Source organism: Lynx canadensis, chromosome C1, assembly GCF_007474595.2.
Source record: "Lynx canadensis isolate LIC74 chromosome C1, mLynCan4.pri.v2, whole genome shotgun sequence".
Taxonomy (NCBI): Eukaryota; Metazoa; Chordata; class Mammalia; order Carnivora; family Felidae; genus Lynx; species Lynx canadensis.
Window position 1 is genome coordinate 18,623,983 of NC_044310.1, and position 18,357 is coordinate 18,642,339.

Consider the following 18,357-nt stretch of genomic DNA (forward strand, 5'->3'; position numbering starts at 1 on the left):
TTTCATCGTATCTCTGTACTGAACCACCAACCTCAAGATAGACCCAGCAAGGTCAATTATAATTACAAACATTAACTACCGCGAATTCTCGTAGTCTGTTTCTCTTTGGAACCCTATTATCTGTCAGGCTCTTCCTGAATCTTGGCAAAATGGGAATCTTTTTTTAAAGATTTACTATGGGATAAATCTAAAGATAACTATGGGATCCGTGTTCTTCAGAACTACAGCTCGAAATGTTTTCTTTCATAAAACTTGCTACAGTTAGCCCTTCGTGAAACACAAAATACCTCTTAGATGATTTAAATTTGTGGTACTCTTTTCCCTACCAGCCATGTGGTCTTCTAGCACATATGGTCTGGAATATTGCCTGGGCATCCACACATACTCAAAGAAATGGCCGTGTTGTTGCCATCCCACAGCCAATCATTCACAGTGGGTTTTTAGAGAACTGGAGGGCACCTTAGAGGTTGAAGGTCCACCTTCTCTTTTTACAGATGGAGGAACCAGATGGTGGAAACTTAAATTTCTCAAGGTCGTACATAGAACTAGTTTTGAAATCTTGAGTCGGTGTACCTCCACAATGGACCACAACATCTTCCCCTGTGCTCGGGGAATAAGAACTACTTTGTGAAACTGCTGGAATAGAAACACAGTGTCCACATTATAGGACTAAATATAAGTGAATTCTTAATTTTTCCCTGTTTTATATCATCTGCTCTGCTGATGTAGACAAGAGTTCACTGGGTAGCACAACACACTTTGTTGAGCATGAGAAAGAATCTTAAGAATTGTCAATAAAATTGAACCCAATACTGGGACGCCTGGGTGTTTCAGTCAGTTGAGCGTCCGACTCTTGATTTTTGACTTGGATCATGAGCTCATAGCTCATGAGATAAAGCCCTGTGTCAGGCTCTATGCTGACAGCGCAGAGCCTGCTTGCTTGGGATTCTCTTTCTCTCTCACTCTGCCCCTCCCCACCTCGCACATGTACACACGCTCTTTTTCAAAATAAATAAACATTAAAAAATTAAACCAATGAAATAAAGTTAAATGTGTATGTTTAAAACAAAAAGTTGAACCAATATCTTAATTATGTGTCTGCACCCAAGAAAATATTGATAGCATCATCTTTAAGGAAACCAAACATTTAGGGGCGCCTGGGTGGCTCAGTCGGTTGGGCGTCCGACTTCAGCTCAGGTCATGATCTCGTGGTCCATGAGTTCGAGCCCCGCGTCGGGCTCTGTGCGGACAGCTCAGAGCCCGGAGCCTGCTTCCGATTCTGTGTCTCCCTCTCTCTGGCTCTCCCCCCACTCACACTCTGTCTCACTCTCTCAAAAATAAATAAACGTTAAATTAAAAAAAAAAGGAAACCAAACATTTATTTTAAGCTATTATGAAATGACCATTTAAACAAATGTTTAATCTTTTTTTAAATACCGCATTTATCTCTGACCTTGTCTCATTGTATGTAATTAGGGAGACTTCACTGTAAAGAGTGTTGTATACACAAAAAGGGTGAATAACAATGAAAGGAGGTGGTCTCGATTTCAGACAGGACTTCTGCTTCTTGGATGCTTTTGCTTAAAATCCAACAGCCAAATGAGGAAACTGTGAAAGCAAAGCAAACAGATGAGCCCTTAGACTTTTGAAATGTGGACACATACTGAGTCTGGTCTTTGGAAACTTCTATTTGGACCAAAATGCTGTCTCATCACAAAGATCTTAGAAGGTCTTTCATAAAATCTGAATTGGAAGAGCTCTTCGATAGACCTTCATTCTCAGAGCTCTTTGCACAAGTCGTGGATACACGGTGATCGGCTTTTGTTTGAATGTCTCCAGTGACGGAGGACACACTACCGTACAAAGCAATTCATTCCGTTTTGCAGACAAGTTCAACTTGCTCGGCATTTACACAGCATTGCCCACTGGGCCTACTTAAATTCTTTGGAGAAGCATAGAAGAACATCGTTTTCTTTTTCTCCATGACAGTCTTCGAAGTATTTGAAGATTGTCTTTAGGTCCCCTTTGGGTGTTCTCTTCTGCAAGCTGAAAATACCAAGTTGTTTGGTTGTGCCGTGTCACACCCACCAGACATCACTGCCTGTTGAGTAACCTGGATCACAGAACTCTAGAACTGGAAATCCGAGGAGCTAACATTTATGGGGTGTTTTTTTATGGATCCGTGTGCTGTCGTTTCACACACAGTATCTCCTTTAAATCCTACAACAAGCTAGTGAGATACTGCTATCACTCTGTCCATTTCAGAGATGGGGGCACTGAAGCTCGGAGAGACCCCAGGACAAGAGGTGGTGGAACCCAGATCTGCCTCCAGAATGTGGAATTTGAGCCCATTTTACAAACGAAGAAACAGCCCCAGAAAAGGAAAGTGACTTGCCTGAAGGCACTAGCCTGCCACTGGAGGAGCTAGGACTTGAATTCAGATCCACCTTCCAGAACAAAGCTCTTTTCCAGGGGCTCTCCAGGAGGAGAGGAGTCAGTTGGCAGGCTCCTAATCTGTTTTCCTACTTTGCTCTAAAAACCGCCTCTCCTCATTTTTGTTGAACAAGCATTTGTTGGATCCTTACTGTGTGTCTAGAACATTTATTTTAATCGGAAGCTGGGGTGATACCCGTGCGACAAGGCTAGGTTTCGAGAATTTTACAAAACAGCAGGAGGAACTCGTAACACATTCTGAGGTATTTTCATGCTAAATCAGTGGTGGTGTTTGTATTTCTTGGCAATGAAATCATGTTAAAAATAAGCTGCAAATACTTGTTCAGAAGCCAGTGGATGATCTTCAGCATACTTGCACTCGTTTCAGAATCCATTCTACAAGCTTAAACTTACTTTACTCGACTCTCAAACATTATCTGTACCATTTCCCCACTGAAACTTCTGGGAGCTTCCAGCTGCCTGAAGGGTAAGTCAAGTGGCTCTAGCCTACCTTTCATCCTTCCCTTCACCAACTCTCTGCTGAGCCAGATGGCCTCATGCTTCTCCTGTTCCCCTTGCTTGCAATGTCTTTCACTTCCTGTCACTTACCCAAATCCAACACAACTCCAAGCTCCATTTTCCCTGACCTCCCCAGACTCAGGATCCTACCCTCCTCTCCTTCCAGCAGCTACTGCCAGGATCACGTACTCCGTTCTGAACAGAGCTGTGCACCTAGAAAGACCCAGTCCCTCCAAGGGGTGAAAGCCCTAGTTTCTCTGAGATGCCCTCCTCCCCCACAGTACCCAGAACAGGGGCTTGTCTGCAGCAGACTCACAACAAAGCTATTTTCTGCAGAAAGGTTAACTGTGGGATTAATTTGAATAAGTGGATGTCAGTGAGTCCTTGTGCTTTGGAAAGCACAAAATAAAATCCATGGGTTACTGAAATTAAAAGTTGAAGGAAGGAATTTACTCTCTTAGTGAAGGCACAAGCCACATGAAATCATGCGTTATGAACTGAATTTTTGTAAATCAGTATCTGAGTTAGGATTATTGTCATCTACAGGAAGACAGGGGATTAGTATATGCAGTTTCTTGAGACCTAGAACTGTATTTTGTTTAGATTCGTCTCCCTGGCTCTCCACCCAAGAGCTCTGTCATAGATCAGGTAATACTTTAAATGGAATTAATTAGTGAATAAATGATCAATTAGTAATAGAACCATCCGAGGATGAGATGGGGGACCTCTGGGGAATAGCAAGTACCCCAACCCCCAAACCTCCAGGCATGGTCTGGGCAACCAGCAGAGGAATGTCCCTTCCAACCCCCAGGAGTCTGGTTCCCTGAAGTGCATTAGGAGATTCAATAATGTTTAAAATCCTTTTTGGATGGTTTACAAAAAAAAAATCACCCCTGGATTTATCAGCTTTGGAAGTTTGAATTCTTGCCTCTTTAATGGATATTTGGCTTTTCAAATGAAAGCTGTGTTATATCGCTGAGTAAATGGCTCTCCTCAGCTGTAAGAAACTAAATCAGAATAGCGGGGCGAGAAGTGACTGTCCTCCAGCAACTGCCCACAACACACACACACACACACACACACACACACACACACACACACACACACACGTGCTGTGTCTTTGGAGCCAGACACCAGTTCAATTCCTCCTTTTCCGTTTACTTACTAGCTCTATCATTTTGGACAAGTTACTCCTCATCTTCGAGACGGGGATCCTTACTCTTGGGCACGGTTATTGCGAGGATAAAAGTCAGATAATATTGAAAAGCATCTAGCACAAAATCGGACACCGGAGGCTTACGATAAACGATAAGTATTAGGCTTACGCATTCCTTTGTGGTTAACCCCCCGTTTCACATTCATGTGCTGCTTTGCATTTTACAGAATGTAGTTATGGACATTATTACCTCTCGTTTGGTCTCCCAAACAACCCGGTGAGGTAGAACAAAGATTACCATCCTTATTTTACCAGTAAGAGAGGTTGAGAAACTGGCCTATGTGACACCCTGCAGAACTGGTCTCCATTCATTATTCCATCTCGCCCACTGCCGCAGTGGCCAGTGTGAGGCGGGGTTCCTCAGATTTCCTCCATTTAGTTAGCAAATATTTATTGCAACTCAAATAAGTGAGCTGGACATTTGTCCTGTTTGCAGCATATCTGGTTAATCAGCAGAATGCTTGGCGTATAGTAGTTGCTCAATAAATACTTGCCCAATGAATGGCTGGATTAAACCAGTTTTCTGAGTAACTCTTTCACTAGATCACCCTGCTGCCGCCAGAGGGGCAGGAACCCTTGCAGGGACTGGGAGAGACCAGCTGGAGGGAAAAGCTGGTACGAGATGAGACGCTTTACAAGCACCCACGTAATGGGTGACTCTCAGAATAATTACGCTGGCGAAAAGATGCCAAAGAATGTTCCGTGTGATTCGTTTTTATAAAACTGTAGAAAATGTAAACCAATCTTTTGGACAGAAGGCAGTTAGGTGTTTGCCTGGGGACGGAATGGGGTGGAGCGGGGAGGGAGTAGTTTCAAAGAGGCATGAGGAAACATGGTGGTGACGGTTTTATGGGCATATAAATATGTTTAAATGTATCAAATTATATTACTTTAAATATGTGTTTGCTGTCAGTTACACCTCCATAAAGCTGTTTGAAGAGGAAGAGAAGGAAAGAGAAGCAATGAAGAAGGGAGGAAAAGGACAAGAGGCCGGTTCTCCTTTTTGCCTCTACAAATGCTAATGCCAAGGCCCATCCATAATAAGGCTGGTTCTCTGTCCCTTTCGTGATCAGTATCTTGGCATGGCAGGTGGAGAAAGGATCGGCCTGGGACTCAGGAGCCCTGGTTCCTGTCTCTGCCACTCACAATGGTATGATGTTGGGCGTTAGCCTGACCTCTGTCAGCCCCAGCCTCCCATTTATAGTTTTGCAATGTTTGCCCACTCAACCTCAGCATCAAATGGAAGTTACCTAAGGTGACACATATCAAAGTTCTTAACCAACCGAGCCACCCAGACGTCCTACACATATCAGAGTTCTTAGTGAAATGTGAGAGCGTAGGTCAAAGGGAGGATGACAGGAAATGAGCCCTGACCCTCTTTCTAGCCTAGTCATGAGAACAAATGCGACACGGAACACAGAGACCCACAGCAGCAGCTGCATTGTTTGAGCTCTCTGTTCTTTGGCTAAATGATCCCAGACTCCTATAGTATAAGTTTTCTTGTGTCCACTGGCTATAATTTATCAAGAGTTGTGTTCTAGATCAAGCTGTGCCACACACTCACTTGAGAACTTGAACAGTCATGGTTCCACTCAGTGTGTCTGTCAAATGAGGGGAATAGATTTGTTGGCCCCTGCAGGCCTTCTGGCCCTTGCCTTGCAGGATTCTATCACCTTCATGTCAAACTATTTGCCCACTTTGATGACTCCAGATGGGAGAAGTGTGGCCAGCGGCCATTCTCACATCTCTGACCTTCAGTGACCTTGAGGCATCAGGGAAATGGTAACCTTTACCACCTCCCCAGCCCTCACCAACACATGTATACACACACGCACGCACATTTTGTTTTTATTTTGTTCTCCAAACACCAGGTCGACCTATAAACAGATATACCAGATATCTTTTTGAGTTCATTCACTCAAAATCTATGACATTAGGTTAAAAATCTTACCTCCCAGAAAGCTTGGTCATCAAAATATTTAGATACATGAGGTCCTCTCCATATTTTGAGGTTTAAGACCAAACCTGTTAAAATTCAAAATTACATGTTAAACATTTAGGGCACAGCATTTGTTATCTCAAAATTAATAAAAATATCCTCTGCCAGGTATGGTTATCTCCACAAAAATCCCTTTTTCTTCTACAACCAGGAGACAGACAAATCGGAGTGCTGTCCTTCCTGGACCAGCTTAGTTAATTCTATAAACACCTTTTAAAGGAAACTGGCAAGGGCAATTATATCTCCAAAGGATTAAGATGACAGTGAGAGGTATGCAATAGCCATGGATCTGACATGCTTCCCAAGATGGAATAGAACATGGTGCCCCTACCTAAAAGTGGATCCATTTAGAACACAGGAACTACCATGGACAGCAACTCCAATTAGGTGGCCCTGTAGGTCCTGCATCACCAGCTCCAATAAACTCTCCATGACCTCAGCTCAAGATTCCACTTGTTAGTTAGGAAAGTAGTTTATACCAACTTGCTTTTGTGCTACTCTTCTCTCCACCCATCTCGCCCCTGCCCAGAGAGCTTGGCCCTGTGCCTTCCTCCAGCTGCAGAAAGTTGGCCGAATTTCCCAGGATACATGAAGTGATTGCTCATTTTTCTTTTTTTTTTAATGTTTATCTATTTTTGAGAGACAGACAGAATATGAGCAGGGGAGGGGCAGAGAGAGAGAGGGAGACACAGAACCTGAAGCAGGCTCCAGGCTGTCAGCACAGAGCCTGACACAGGGCTTAAACTCACGAACTGTGAGATCATGACCTGAGCCGAAGTCAGATGCTTAACTGTCTGAGCCACCCAGGCGCCCCTTATCTATGTATTTTTAATGATGATCGGCCCTCATGCATTAAATATTAAGATTAACAAGAGTAGGCATGTACTTAGTCACATTTTCCTTTTGTAGGGCACACCTTTAACTGATATTGGCATGTAGGAGGCAACCAGCACCCTTCATTTAGCTAGAATTACTCAGAAACGATCTCTAACACCTACATGAACTTTCCAGATAGCTGATGAAAATCCATTCAAAATATGCTATATTTTCGTGTCTTATGAGACAACACTAAACACATTTAGACTTTTTTTTTAAATCGGAAATATTGCTAGGAACATCCATTTATGAAATGCACTATATAATGCAGAGAAAGTATATAGCTGTTGAGGTTGTTGGCTTCTTCTCTCAGCAGCCCAAGCTTTACATGTTCTAGTGTCTGGCTTAAAGAATTTCTTTTCTTCTGTTAGGCTGTCTACTTTGACCTCTAACTTCAACCAGTGTGCCTTACTTCGAGAAAACTATCCCACCTCTAACCTGCCATTTCTAATCTGCCTGAATTCAGAAACCCAATAACCATGCTTGAAAGGATTGTTTCTTTTTTTTAGTATTATTAAAAAAAATTTTTACTGTTTATTTATTTTTGAGAGCGAGAGAGAGAGAGAGTATAAAGCAGGGAAGAGGCAGAGAGAGAGAGGGAGACACAGAGTCCAAAGCAGGCTCCAGGCTCTGAGCTGTCAGCACAGAGACCAATGCGGGGCTTGAACTCATGAATGGTGAGATCATGGCCTGAGCCGAAGTTGGACACTTAACCAACTGAGCCACCCAGGTGCCCTCATAGGATTGTTTCTTAAGTAAATGTAGACAGGCCCCAAATCAGGGGCCTCTTGACAAGTAAAATGCTTGGCTTTAGGGAGTCAGGTGCCATCTTGGCTGCTTAGTGGCCTCTTTCCCCTTCCATTGTTCACGTTTTTCTTATTCACCAGCTTTCCTATGTTCAAAGCTACATGGAAAGAGGGACGCTCATTGGTCTTGACTCCTAAAGGAACACTGTGAGTGTCTTTTCCTCCATTTTCTTTTTTGACTCCAGTGAAGCATTAAAAAAAGGCCCTCCCAGGGGTTTTACAAGACAGTGCACATCAGTGTCATTTTGTGAATACTAGTGACGATGGTGAATGGTGTCATAGTCCGGGTGAAGGTTGCCAGATAAAGTAATCTAGGATGCTCAGTTAATTTTGAATTTAAAAAACGGGTGCCTTGTATTTTCACTCGCTAAATCTGGTAACCCTACTCAGGATTGGACTGCCACCACAGATGGAACGCAAACTTACAGAGGGAGGCATTTTTCTCATCTGTATTTAATCTCCTCGACTCTGATGAAAGTTGAGGCCAGTTGGTATATTAAAGTGACTCTAGTCAGTCTTGCTGTCTAAAATCACCCAGGCAATTCCAAAAAGTACCTTCATATTTGTTTTGGAGCATAAAAGAAGCCCAATGATTAGCTACCACGGTCCTTTCATTTTACAGAAAAGCCTCCCAAGGCCCAGGCTCAGAGAGAGTAAACCGATACGCCCAAGGCCATACAACTCTTTTACATCTGTTAATGCTATTTTCTCTCTTATTTGGCATTCACTCCCTGCTTAGGGAACAATATATGAATGTCTAACCAATAAAGCTGTTTGCTTGTTGAATAAAGGTGAGCAGTTCTGGACAGAAAGCATCTTTTCACCTAGCATATAAACAAGACTGGCAAATTAGTAACTCCCTGAGGTTCTTCGCTATTCTGTCATATTGCAGGAGTAAAAGCATACTTCAATCCTCTGTTTAAAGATTTCTAATGGCTTCCCATCTCAGAATTATCTCGCTCCTTATTACCACTCTGTTCTCAACCCCTGCCACTCTCCCTTTCACTATATCCATATCAGCCACCCCGAGCATTCTTTGCTCCTGCCTCAGGGCCTTTGCACTTGCTATCCCTTTTCATGGAATGCTCTTCTGCCAAATAAACACGTGGGTGGTCTTGTTCCCTCTCTCTGTTCAGGTTTCTGCTTAAAGGTCAACTTATTAGATAGACCTTTCCTTCCCATGCTTTTTTTTTTTTTATGTTTATTTTGAGAAAGAGAGAGAGTGCGAGCAGGAGAGGGGCAGAGAGAGAAAGGGGAAAAGAGGGAATCCCCAAGCAGGCTCCACGTTTAGCACAGAGCCTGACCCAGGGCTGGATCCTACAACCATGAAATCAGGACCTGAGCAGATATCAAGAGTCAGACATTTAACCCACTGAGCCACCCAGGGGCCTCACCCTTCCTCCCCTTCTAAAAGAGTACCCCACCCTCACACTGACTCTATGCTCCTCTACCCTGAGTCTCCGACATAGCAAATACTCTACTTCTTCGTTTATTTATTGTCCCCCCCTCCACTAGAATATCAACCCCATGGGATGAGGGAACTTGTTTTGTTCACTGTTGTGTCCCTAGTGCCTAAGAATAGTGTCTGGCTCACAGTAGATACTGAATAAATATTTGCTGAGCGAAATAATACTTTGAGCTTTCTCAGGGAATAAAGGTAAGCTTTTTGGCATAAGGGTTTCCTTGGCTTTATGCACAAAATCGGGTGAAGCCACCAGCCTGGGTTCACAAGGTTGCAGTGTCGCCACTCACCCCTACTTACAACCTCAGGAAAGTCTCTTAACTTTCTCTGGCCCTCAGAGTCCACACCTACAGCAAGCGGCCTCTGAGGGCCTTTCCAATGCTGAAATGATGTGATTCTCTTGTTGTTGTTAATCAAGGTCTTAGTGGTTTGCCTCATTTGGCCGGAGCTGAGGGGGTTCACAGAGAAGGGGATGGGTATACACATCCAGCCATGGGGCAGGTGCACTCTGGCCCTGAGGCCTGTGCCCTGCACCATGGGGAAGAAGGGTGGTCTCATACTTACCTGTCAAAAGACCAATTAGCAGACCCATAGCCATGGCCAAGCTCAGTGCCCCAATGTCCAAGAGCAACTGGTAGTTAATCCTAGAAATGACAAAGCAGAATATAGTCACATTCAGGCATCAGACTGCAGAGATCAAAAAGGACTGTCTGCATCAGTAATGATGCTGTCAGGAAGGGCTACCAGAAGAACAAACGTCCTCTCCCCTGGCAACACATTCACCTGTCACATTCCCGCAAAGCCACACAGACATGTAAGAAGGGAAGGGGGGATTGTAAGATCCTCTTCGGCTTACTTCAATTCTCAGAACCCATGGGTGATGAACTTGATCAGGAGGCAGAAAGCCCAGGTTCATGTTCAAGGACTGTCACTAGCTGCATAATCCTAGGCAAGTCACTTAACCTTTCTGAGCCCCAGGTTTCCTCATAGGCAATTAAAGATGAGTTCTCTTTCCATCAGGGCAACGCGGAGCATAGCTTGGCTATAAGGCTCATCTCCCCTGCCCACCCCTGTTGAACATACTTCCCTGTCCTCCCTCCTTCAAGACAACTCCGAGACCTCGCTTTAAACTACTGAGTGGCCTAGCAGGACATCTATATGACCTTACAATAGAGAAACATTTCTTAAACAGAACATGCAAATGTAAAGGGAACAATGATAAATTGAACTGTATTAAAATGGAGAACTTCTGTTCATCAAAAGACACCATTAAGAAGGCAAAAGATAACCTACAAAATGTGAGAAGATATTCATGACACATGTATGTGACAAAGGCTCTATAACCAGAATTCCTACAAATCTATAAGAAAAAGACAGAACAGCACAACAAAAAAAATGGGCAAAAGAACTAAAGAACTCGGAGAGACATTTCACAAAAAAAGATAATCAAATGTCCAAAAAGCATATGAAACGTGCTCTATTTAATCAGTTATCAGGGAAATTAAAATTAAAATGATAAGTTTGAGTGGGTGGCTCAATTAAGCATCCAACTTCAGCTCAGGTCACAATCTCATGGCTCTTGAGTTCGAGCCCGACATAGGGTTGTCTGTTGTCAGCACAGAGCCTGCTTTGGATCCTTTGTCTCCTCTCTCTGTCCCTCACCCACTAGTGCTCACACACGTGTGATCTCTCTTTCTGAAAAATAAACAGTAAGAAAATAATAAGAAAATGATAAATTTGATGCCTAGGAGCACCCAGGGGGCTCAGTCGGCTGAGCATCTGACTTCTGAGCATCTGACTTCGGCTCAGGTCATGATCTCACAGTTCGTGGGTTCAGGCCCTACGTCGGGCTCTGTGCTGACAGCTCGGAGCCTGGAGCCTGCTTCCGATTCTGTGTCTCCCTCTCTCTGCCCCTCCCCCACTCACACTCTGTCTCCTTCTCTCAAAAATAAATAAACATTAAAAAGTGATAATAATAGGGGCGCCTGGGTGGCTCAGTCGGTTGAGCGTCTGACTTCAGCCCAGGTCATGATCTCACACTTTGTGGGTTCGAGCCCCACGTCGGGCTCTGTGCGGACAGCTTGGAGCCTGGAGCCTGCTTCGGATCCTGTGTCTCCCTCTTTCTCTGCCCCTCCCCCGCTCACGCTCTCTGTCTCTCTCTCTCTCAAAAATAAACATTAAAAAAAAAGTAATAATAATAAATGGGGTGCCTGGGTGGCTCAGTCTGTTGAGTGCCCGACTTTGGCTCACGTCATGATCTCTTCGTTCATGGGTTCAAGCCCCACATCAGGCTCTGTGCTGACAGCTCAGAGCCTGGAGCCTGCTTCGGATTCTGTGTCTCCCTTTATCTCTGCCCTTCCCCCATGTGTGCTCTGTCTCTCTCTCTCAAAAATAAATAAACATTTAAAAATTAAAAACATTTTTAAAATAATAATAATAAAATGAGAAAGTTTGATGCCTAGGAACACCTGGGTGGCTCAGTTGGTTAAGCGTTTGACTCTTGATCTCAGCTCAGGTCTTGATCTCAGGGTTGTGAGCTCAAGCCCTGCGTCGGGTTCCACACCATGTGTGGAGCCTACTTTAAAAGAAAAAAAGATAAGTTTGATGCCTAAATGGAGAAAATTAAAAAGAAGAAAAACATGAGGTGTTAGAGAATATATAGGGTAAGGGGAACTCTCGGGTGCCACAGGTGAAGAAACCGGCACAGACTATGGTGGAAAACTGGAAGTTTCCTCTAAAAGGGATCATGGGAATACTGTGATCCAACAATTCTGCTTCTAGGCATTTGCTCAACAGAAGTGCATTTGTATGTTCTAAAAAAAAAAAAAAAAAAAAAAAAAAAAAAAAAGTGCTAGAATGTTCATGGCGGCAACACTAGAATATTCGTAATAGCTCCAAACTGGAAAGAACCCAAATGCTCATCAGTAGTGGATACATAAATTGTGCTGCATTCATACAATAGAACACTGATTTTAACTGTGTTTCTTGGATTCAGTATTTGTCTACTTGGCACTCATTTATCACTGGGCCCAACTAACAGCCGAAATTATTTACTCCTCTCTCTCCACCAGTCAGCTTTCACGGGAGTGCAAAATTCATATTATAACCCGCCCAAGCACAAACTCTAATATATGCTTTCTCTTCCTGCACAGCCGGAGACCTCCCCCCACTCATTACCCCACCACTACAAACCCAAAGACATAGTCTCAGTTCCAGACCCTCTCTCCCTCTCTCTGCTGCCCGGTCCCTGCATGTGATAAGGTTTTGCAGTCAGAGTTGACTCACAGAGGTGTGCTAGAGCCCGCTCACAGGGGGGGTGCACAGGCCGTGTTCTCAACCCTTCCTAAGTGTACCCGCTCAGTGGCAGCCCCTTGATGGCTTGCAATTGGCCACAGAAGGGAGTATTTGCACCACTGCAGTCAGGGCTTTGTTTGTTAATACTTTAGCAGCACCCCATTGGTCAACGGGCCTTTGTTTTCCTGTTCTTTGCTCTAGGCCAGCGGTCTCCAACTGGTTTATGGGAGAATCACCTAGAGGGCTGGGTGGAAGACAGATTGCCGGGCTCCCATCGCCAGATCTCTTTAAATTTTGCGGGGTGAAAAGAGAGGGGGGCGGGGGAGAGAATCTCAAGCCGGCTCTGTGCTGAGCGGGGAGCCCCACGCCGGGCTGGATCCCATGACCCCGGGATCGTGACCTGAGCCGAAATCAGGAGTTGAGCACTTAAAAGCAATAGCCACCCAGGCGCCTACCTCATCACCAGATTTCTAACCATACAGGTCTGGGGTAGGGTAGGATTTACTACTCTAGGAGAGCCACAGAATCACAGACTTAGGAAGCTAGAAGGGCAGGTGGCTCTGAAGTCACAGATTGGCCGCCTCGGAGCAGAATTTGGCCCACACGATGTGTCTTGACGATTTTGAATCTTTTGCCGATGCTTGGGAGTGTAGGTGCATAGCTCTGGAGTTTTGGCTTCTCTTGAAAAGTCACATCTGGGGACACTGAGCCTTGGTCCCCACGCAGTTATGGTCGCCTGGTGCTGAGGAGCAACTTCCCACTGTTTTCCAGCCTCCCCTCGCTGCTCCCATTTTTTGACTTTACTGGCCCGGCCCCAGCAGGCACCTGAGCTTTACAGAGGGGACTCCGGGGCCCAGAGAGGGGAAAGGATTTGCTGAGTTGCACAGCTGTTAAAACAGTGGCAGACACACCATCGGAGCCCCACTGAGGTGTCTCCCCACCTGGAGATGGGCTCCAGCCAAGTGACTTAGGGCAGATCACTACCCCACACGTATCATTTCTTGGAATATGATAATACCTCACAGGGTGGTCGTGAGGATTCCATGAGATGATGCATACGATGATTTTCGCGTAGTGAGTGCCTGGCATTTAGAAAGCTGTCAATCAACAGCAGCGATTGTTATCAGTACTATTACTGCGATCACTGTATCAGTTCATCCGGAAAAACCTATCCCTGTTATCATGCCCAAGTCACTTTTTCATTTTATGTGCACCACGCCTGGAAGATAGTCAAGCAAGCCCCAGGAGGTGATGGCCAGGGCTCGGGTATGTGAAACCAGTCGCCACCATCCGTTGTCTGGAGGACACAGGATCTGAGCCGAGTCCGGAGACCCACGTTCCTGCCTCACAGTGAGACCTTGGCCAAGCTCCTCCTCTCCCCAGGCCTCAGGGAGGGTTGTGCTTAGTGTTTTCTTACATGAAAGTATTACATCCTGGGGCGCCTGGGTGGCTCAGTCGGTCGAGCGTCCGACTTCAGCTCATGATCTTGCGGTTCATGGGTTCGAGCCCCACGTCGGGCTCTGTGCTCACAGCTCAGAGCCTGGAGTCTGCTTTGGATTCTGTATCTACCCCTCTCTCTGCCCCTCCCCCGCTTGTGCGCGCACGCGTGCTCTCTCTCTCTCTCTCTCTCTCAAAAATAATAAACATTAAAAAAATGTTTAAGAAAAAAAGTATTCAATCCTTTTAACCGCAAGGCGCCTGGCCTCAAGTCGCCTCCAACAACCCTAGGAGGGAATGCGCCATCAGTGTCTGCATTCATAATCAGGCAATGAGGCTTAGAGAGATCAGGTAGTGTGCCTGCTGGTACAAGGTCAGAACAAGTCCGACTGCACAACACTCTTCCCCTCGACCCAAACCACCAGGCTGTAAAACAGACTCGGCTGGCTTGGCCTGATTGACCTGCTCTGTCAGGTCATCTGGGGGAGCCTCACACCTGTCTGCCTTTGCCCCGCCCCTAAGCTGTCCTTCCTGGAAAGCAGCCACAGCCTGGAGAGGTAGGGGCTCTGCAGGGTTTACTAATCCATCTGCCGACAAATATTTGCTAAGGCCTGCTGAGTGCCCGGCTCTGAACACGTGTGCCTCAGCGAAGGGCGCTGACGGGGTGTGTTTCACCCCGAGCTGAATGGGGGCGTGAAGGGGACAAGCCGAGTGACTCACATGGCACTCTTGGTCTGGTCGACTTGATACGTGATCAGCACGATGTGGGCGATCTCTCCGAGGAGCCCCGGCAAGCCGAAGGTGTAGTACACGCCACCGGTGTCGTGGATCCCCAGCACGTGGTTAAAATACATCTAGAACAAGCGTCACATAAGCAGATGTACGTGCAGGACTGGGACTCTCCACCCAGGTTTTCCACAGATCCTTGGCCTCCAGGGCCACCCAAAGGGGGTAGGCATTGGGGCTCCCCTACGGAAGCGCGTCTCGGACCTGCACGTGCCCGGGCATCACGCGGGGAGCTTGTTAGACCGCAGAGGTAGATACGGTGAGCCTGGGGCCTGAGATTCTGCATTTCTAACAAAGTTGCGGGTGATGCCAAGGCTACGGGCCCACTGACCAGCCTCTGGGAAGCAAGGGTCTAGCGCAGGCCTGATGACCCTGTGTTGTGAAAAGTCCGTCCTGTGTGTCGTAGCACGTGTGGCAGCATCCCGGGGCTCTCCCTCTAGATGCCAGGAGCATCCCCGCACAGTGTGTCAACCAAGAAATGTCCGCGCATACTGTCAAGCGTCCCTGGAGGGGACGATGGTGGGTGACTGAGACCCACTGGTCTAGTCCAAACTTAACTGCCACCCCAAAGACAGCATGGCTAATGAGAAGAAAAGAATGTGACCACGCCTCCAGACTTATCCTCACCACTCCTTCCCCTCTGCCGCTTAAGCCTTCCAGGGGGCCATGAGCCAACCTACGTGGATACAAATGCAAATTAGACAGGCCAGTTCCCTCCTGAGGATCCCCTTTGCCGTCAGAATAAAAACCCAGACTCCTCAGCCTGCCCAGGGGATATACCTGAGTATCTCTCGTCTCTCAAGACTGTGGTGCCACCACACTCCCAGGTGAGCTCAATGCTTTGGTGTCTCTTCTCACCATTGAGCCTTTGAACACACTGTGCCTTCTGTCTGGAATACATTGCCCCTCGCTTTGCCTGGCTAATATTAGTCATCTGTCAACATGTGGCTGAGACACCCTCTGCTCCAGGAGGCATTTCCTGATCCGTCCCAGGCTGGCTTAGATGGGCTTCGCAGCAGCTGCCACGTGGTTGTGTGTTCATTTGTCCATTTCCCTCACTGCCCTACAGCCCGGGAAGCAGGATCAATGTGAAAACATACATGCTGAACGAACGAACGAACGAACGAAGGAGTGAATCATCTCTGAATCATTCCCCCAGTGACAGAGTCAAGGAAACAGGCCCAGAGGAAGCAATGGACGCCCAGCCTGATGAGAACTCGTTACACAGTTTTTGGCTGTATGCTCCTCCTCTCAGAATCGGGCCTCAGAGCAGAAGAGCTACAAGACATTTATTCCAGTTCCAAAGGTCAAGAGCAGACTACTCACGGCTGTCAGATCAAATTGTCGGTACGTTTTCCCCTATCTTGGATTGAAACTGCCTCCCGGAATATCCACTGTTCATCCAAGTTCAGCTTCTTAAACATCGACTCCTTTTTCTCCTCCCAAGCCTTCAAACCCATGAAGGGTTGTTGCTCCTAAATATTTCTCTTAGAAGCGTATTAGAACAAAGTGGCTATTATGGGGTATTTGGGCATTATTAGTAACTGCTGAGTATGGAAGGAAGAAAAGTCCATCTGCTTAGAAGAACTAAACAATCAGAAGTGGACGTGGCCTGGATTGGCCCAGCGTCCCTCTTCTGTCTGCTGCCCTCCCCCCCCCATTCATGTGGCTCATGGGCAGTGGCCACGTATGTATGTTATGCTCCAGCCCCCCCTACACCCCAGCCCAAGATAAGCACGCTGTTCAAGCTAAACCAAGGAGTCCCTTCTCCAGAACACTTGGGTATAGGGCCGAGAGATTCTACCTGGCTGCTTTCCCGAAGAGCAAGACTACATTCCCCCATGTGGGTAGGAGAAGAAGAGGGGGAAGGAAGTCTACAGAGTGAGGTTAGAGCGGATATTCAGGAGAAGCAAAGAAAGAAGAAGAGCTGGGACTTCTTGGGCTCCTTACAACACTCCTGTCCCTGGTGTCAGCCATTCTTGGGTTCCCAGCAGCGTATTCTAATATTCCCCCCCATGCCTGAGCAAACTTGAGTGGATTCTGTTAGTTGCTCCCCAGATCCTAACAAATGTACTGTCCAACCTGGGTGGGTATCTCACCCAAGCTTTGAAGCCAGCCTGAGAAGGTGCCAGTGCCTGCCTAATGCAGCCCATGGCACTGCACGGCCCCACCATGCTCCCGGGGCCCTGCTGGTCTAAGGCACATCAGGGTGTTGGTTGCCCCGTTCTTACCGGCAGGCACAGGGCTCCTCCGGTGGAGATTAGTCCAGCCGTAAGGCCCAGCACCATGGCAAGCCAAGGCGAGCTGATCAGATAACACGAGGCACCCACAGCCACACCTCCGGCCAGTACCGCATTGTGGATATGATTCTGCAAAGAAATAGCTCGTGGGCGAGTGAAGCGAGGCACAGAGAGGATGACATCTCGCCCAGGGTTGCTTGGTAAGCTGGTAGCAAGCAACACCGTAATATCTTCCCTGCTTCACATCCCCTCCTCTCCATTGAGAGTCCATGACCTTCATCAATTGTCTTAATCTTACTCCACTTCTCAGGCTCAGGGGGCAGGCAACCTGACTGGGAGGCATTGAACTTCAAAGCGCATCCCAGTCACCCTCACGCTTGTTAGTGATGTGTCTTTGGCCACCTAAGCATTCGTGCTTCAGCTTTTCCACCAGAAGAATGGAGTTTTAGCAGTACCTACTTAATACGGTTACGGTAAGATTAAATGAGTTACCACATGTACAACTCTGAGCCCAGGGCCTAGCTAGCAGGGACCGTGAGTAAAGGCTCAAGAAATATAACCCATCATTATGGCTTTTACTATTTTTATCATTATTATTGGCTATTTAGTGGTTCTGCCACTCTGTACCACTGGACCTAACGTCAGTAAGCTCGCCCTTGTGGGGCGCCTGGGTGGCTCAGTGAAGCATCCGACTCTTGATTTCGGTTCAGGTCATGACCTTGCGGTTCACGAGTACGAATCCCATGTTGGGCTCCGCGCTGCTGGTGTGGAGCCTGCTAGGGATTCTCTCTTTCCCTCTCTGTCCCCCACGCACGCACTCTCTCTCTCTCTCAAAATAGATAAAAAAAATAAATAAATAAGCTAGCCCTTGTTCCTGGGTCACATTTCGGCTATGTCCTTTGTTCCTCTAGAACAGGGGGGGTTCTTGCTACTTCCCTCTGCTCCCCTCCACTCAAACCAGGTCTTGGGAGATCTGGGCCTGATCTCCCTGAGCCTGGGACCAGCTTCTGGCTTCTCTGACCTTCCGGCCACACTTGCCTCCCTAGATGTCCCCCCCTCGTCTGACCCTAGACTCCCTGTCACCATGGGGCTCCCCCAGAAGGACACTCATGCCTCTTAGTGTTTAACCTGTCATGGATGGCCACATTCTGTCCACTCCAGGCCTTGCTGTCTCTCTAGACTTTTTCCCATGTCCCCTGGCTGGTTGGCCCCATACCTGATCTTCATGGGAAACCGTTTTGTCTTTAGCTCTACCGTTTCACACGTCTCTTCCCCCCCAAACTCACACA

General features: G+C 46.7%; 1 protein-coding gene across 2 annotated transcripts in view; it reads right to left on the minus strand.

The window, feature by feature from the left end:
* Window positions 1-1,424: 1,424 nt before the first annotated feature.
* The window catches only part of RHCE (Rh blood group CcEe antigens), a 36,862-nt gene continuing 19,929 nt past the window's right edge, over window positions 1,425-18,357 (minus strand). The window contains exons 6-10 of one of the 2 annotated variants that reach the window (XM_030326460.1): window positions 17,060-17,197; window positions 14,763-14,896; window positions 9,876-9,955; window positions 6,120-6,193; window positions 1,425-1,608 (exon numbers count right to left, since the gene is read on the minus strand). In XM_030326460.1, coding sequence (XP_030182320.1) covers window positions 1,582-1,608; window positions 6,120-6,193; window positions 9,876-9,955; window positions 14,763-14,896; window positions 17,060-17,197 — 453 coding nt within the window. In that variant the 3' untranslated portion in view covers window positions 1,425-1,581. Of the gene's footprint in view, window positions 1,609-6,119; window positions 6,194-9,732; window positions 9,956-14,762; window positions 14,897-17,059; window positions 17,198-18,357 lie in introns of those variants that run through there. The other variant, XM_030326459.1, reaches the window with a different exon arrangement.